General features: G+C 39.5%; 1 protein-coding gene across 1 annotated transcript; it reads left to right on the forward strand.

Moving 5' to 3' along the window:
* The first annotated feature begins 2,950 nt into the window (after positions 1–2,950).
* Positions 2,951–4,033, forward strand: LOC115758080 (serine/threonine-protein phosphatase Pgam5, mitochondrial). The gene has a single exon (XM_030698593.1). The coding sequence runs from the start codon at positions 3,022–3,024 to the stop codon at positions 3,883–3,885; it is 864 nt and encodes a 287-aa protein (XP_030554453.1). The 5' UTR covers positions 2,951–3,021; the 3' UTR covers positions 3,886–4,033.
* Positions 4,034–4,293: the final 260 nt, after the last annotated feature.

The raw sequence follows: 4,293 nt of genomic DNA on the forward strand, positions 1-4,293 counted from the left end.
TATTTCGCTTTGCCATTTTGATTTCCTTATTTGCCTTGTCGCGTTTTGCATTCATTTGCCTTTGCACTTTATCTACCAACGTTGCATTACTTTAAGTGGCAACAAGCACGCCCCTAGCCTCTACATGAGGCCAAACCCGTTTCACTTGGCTTCTGCCGCTCCAGCTGCGGCTCGGCAAATTATCTGCTGGCAAAATCAAAAGTTTTATGCTTTTAAGTTGGGGGCAAGTGGCAAGTGGGCGTGTTAGTCAGACACAAGCGCCCTGGATTTGTGTCAAGGGCACAACGCCCCGAACTTTTGGCGGCAAATTCGAGAAATTATTGCGGAAAAGGAAAACAACACCGCAAACATTGTTTAACTTTCATTGCCTTTTCCCTTTGCTTTACAACAGCGCACACAAATTGCCAGTGAAAAACAGCTCACAGCCCTTTTTACTCTTCAGGATATGCTGGCAGCCTTATCGTCCACACGACCAAGTCCCAAATGCAGTGTGCTCAATGGACAAGGTTAACAATGCAAATAATTTAGTATGTGTGAGATCTTTATAGATGTAATACAAAATTAAATATTTAAATGTAATAAAAAAAAACAGTTTTCTTATATTTACAATATTGACTTGCTTAGAGTCTAAGATCATGGACAATTTTTTCAAATTATACCCCCGTAAAATATATTTTTTTAGCAGTGTTCCAAACAAGACTGCTTGATTATCACAAATAAATCGATAAATTAATATATTACTCCCATGACATGGTTTTTAAGCTAATCGATATAATCCTGTACCATTTAAAATCTAATCATTGCAGTAAATTTTGTATAGCTGAGAATACCTTACATGTAGTAAGTAAGTAGTTAAACTGGAAATTACTTAAAATAAATGCATTATCAAATGTTTGTAAACTCATAGAAGTCGGAAACTATGGAAGACTTGCGGCGACTAAGTAAAGCGCAATCATAAGTTTATAATGAGAGACATATATATCTTACCATGGTAGTTCGATTCACTTTAATAACGAATCTTGTCTGCAAATTCAATTTTATGTAAAGTAATATTTCTATGCATTTATCTGGGCCTAAGCCGCAGCTTAACGAGTTCTCAAGTCGAATTATAACTTTAAATTGACTCGCCTGGCACACAAATACACTCACAAGCATTCACTAGTATTCGTATCTTATAAGATTTACGTTTCTGGGTCATACAAAAGACGAAGAATGTGCGGTCTGTCTTATGGCTACCTCAAGTGGCTTACTTTAACAACCTGACAAAAAGTTAGCGGAGAAAGTATCTTGCGAGTGTGAATGTGAACATGAATACGAGCATGTGTGAACGTGTCGTTTGGGTGTGAATGCAAGTAACTCACAAAAGTGCATGTAAGAGGCGCCACAAGGATTGCAAAAGGCATGCAAGCACAGAGCTCTTACCTTGCCATTGATGAGACTTTTATGCGCATCTATAAGCCCCGTCCTGTGCGCATATTTTGCAATCCAATCCTACTGAGCCCACCCTCCCGACACGCTGCTGTCAAATCATTCGTTTAATTTCATTTTCATGCGGCTGCCAGCGCTGAACTGGTCCTAGGCAACCCGGACAAGATGTCAAAGTTCCTGGAACTTCATTAAGGCAAATCTGACAGGCAACTGAGCGCAAAACCGAATCCCTTCACGGCCAGCCACTTGTGGATATGTCTGTATTCCGAGTACTGATTTTCTTTTTGCCATGATGACGGCTCAAACTGGGGCTTTGTTCTGGGCGGCAAAATTAAATGAACCAGAAACTTGGCAAAAGTATTTTAGCCAGTGAAAATGTTGATGATAGGCCTTTGACTTTTTATGGCCTGCAGCGGTAAACGGGCTCTATAAATTGGTCTACAGTCATTTTACTTTCAATGAAGACGTTATTACATCATATCAAACGATTACAAAATAAATAAGTATAACTCGATTAAGAGCTTGAACCCCAGGTAAAGGCTAAGTGATAAAGTGCAATAAATTAAAAAAAATATTTTTAAAGTATATCATGTTTTTTAAGAAAATATTTAATATTTTAAATTGTTGCAAATATGGTTAAACCTAGTCAGCATATCAAACTGAAATAATTTTGATGTTTTTTGAAACTAATATATTTTAGAATATATATAAATATTCTTTATTCAAATGGTAGGGCATTATATATTCGCTCACTTCCCACCTGACTCTATGGTGCTACCTTTTCAACTTATTCGGATTCGCATTGCTGATTGTGCAGGGCGCAAAGTTTGCCGCTTCAAAGTTGTTCATAAGTATTTTGCCAAGGGTAAAATAACTTTGATATCAACTTGGCAAGCAAAGTCTCTCAACAACTGCCACCGCCCCCTTTGCAATGCTAATCAACTGTGGGCTTGGGTTGCCATGCCAGGCAGATTTGCATAAAGTTTAAAAATTCTAAGAGTGGCCGAAGTACAGAACAGTGTTTGATTGCGTCAATGCAATTATTGACCAATCGACTGACAACTGCCGCAGAGATAGAGCAAAAATATTTCAATAACAATTCAATGTGCTGAAAATATACACAGAACTTTTTAATTGCATGTGATAAATGCCTAACATTACATTTCATTGTTATTTCTATTTTTCGTCCTCTGCATTGATTGGTTGTATATTTGTTTGGTAGTAGCTCCTGACACTCTCTAAATTACCTCAGCTGAAAAAGTTTTTGCGGAAAAACTTTTTATCATCAATTTATTTTATTTAGAAATCACTATTACTTTTTTGCCAGCAAGTTGATAAACATAGTTTAACTGAGTCTATTCCATTCCTTATGTCAAAATTTGCATCCGTATGAGAAATAAACAATACGGAAATGTTTATATTATATAAATTAATCTTAAAATGTAATTATTTATATTTATACTTTAAGGTCTTATTAAGTAACACACTTGGCAATTCTTCATAAGGACCATTGCTATGGATATCTAAGGTCTGTCAAAACAAAATCTAAGCAAGAGAATGGAATATTTCTGAGTATTTTGTCCCAAGTCCTACATGTCAACTCAGATTTTGAAGAGCTCCCATTATAGCCTTATGAAATTTAACGGCATTTGGCATTCGCTGGGCGCCCTCAGCTGTGGATCCTTGGCGACCTATGTTAGCCTGAAGCTGCTCGATCGGCGACAGACACATGAGGTATATAGGGAGGAGGAGACATCGTGCAAAAGCAGCTGGCACCACGACTGGGACCGCCGGAAGCCGCTGACCAGCACTCTCAAAGGCCAGGCGAACATTATCCACGAGGAAGCTGTAGCCCTGCGACACATTGTGCTAGTGCGGCATGGCGAGTACACATCCTCGCCAGATGGCGGCCATCTCACGGAGCTGGGGCGGCTGCAGGCGCATCGCACGGGCCAGCGCCTGCACGAAATGGGCGTGGCCTGGGATCATGTGGTAGCCTCGACAATGACGCGCGCCCAGGAGACGGCCATGATCATACTAAAACAAATCAACTTTGATCCGCTCAAGATGAAACGCTGTGAGCTGCTGCCAGAGGGCACGCCCTGCCCAGCAGATCCGCCACAGAATCGCAGCGTTGCCAGTGTGGAGCAAGCCTTTCGCCGAGACGGACCGCGAATTGAGGCCGCCTTTCGACGCTACTTTTTTCGCGCGTCGCCCGAGCAGAAGCACGATTCGTACTTGCTGATCATTGGCCATGCGAATGTCATACGCTATTTGGTCTGTCGTGCCTTACAATTCTCGCCCGAGGCCTGGACGCGCTTCAGTCTGCATCATGGCTCCATTACCTGGCTGACCGTCTGGCCCACTGGCTACGTGACGCTCCGCTGCCTGGGTGATGTGGGCTTCATGTCCGTAGAGGAGCTGACACTTCGACGACCTAGGACCTTAAAGGAATAGGTCCATTAGGGCATATTTTACTGGTGTAATATATAAATTGTCTTAGCGATATTAAATTTGTATACTATTGGATGTTTCTTAATCAAAAAATTAAACAGTCTATAATTATATAGAGTGAGAAATTTACGTACATTGCAAAGTTAATTAGATAAAAATGTAAAATAAAAGCTCCAATTAACAAATCATTTTAATTAGTGGAATTTAAATAAACTTGCAACAGTATCAACTCTAAGGAGTAAGTAGTGTGTAATATTAATTTAACTTTCCTTTAAAGTACAACTTTTATATACTATATTTAAAAAGGTTGCAAATTTGAGATTTTATTTGCCTCAAATATCTATAATATACTTATTAAGAAAGTTGATCGTTAGAGTTTAACAAAAAAACAATATGCTGTTAATCAAAAGA

The sequence above is a fragment of the Drosophila novamexicana genome, unplaced genomic scaffold (genome assembly GCF_003285875.2).
Source record: "Drosophila novamexicana strain 15010-1031.04,08,12 unplaced genomic scaffold, DnovRS2.1 tig00000121-arrow-pilon, whole genome shotgun sequence".
Lineage (NCBI taxonomy): Eukaryota > Metazoa > Arthropoda > Insecta > Diptera > Drosophilidae > Drosophila > Drosophila novamexicana.

Coding starts and splice junctions, on each gene's coding strand:
- LOC115758080 (XM_030698593.1), top strand. CDS start 3,022: ATGTCAACTCAGATTTTGAAGAGCTCCCATTATAGCCTTATGAAATTT.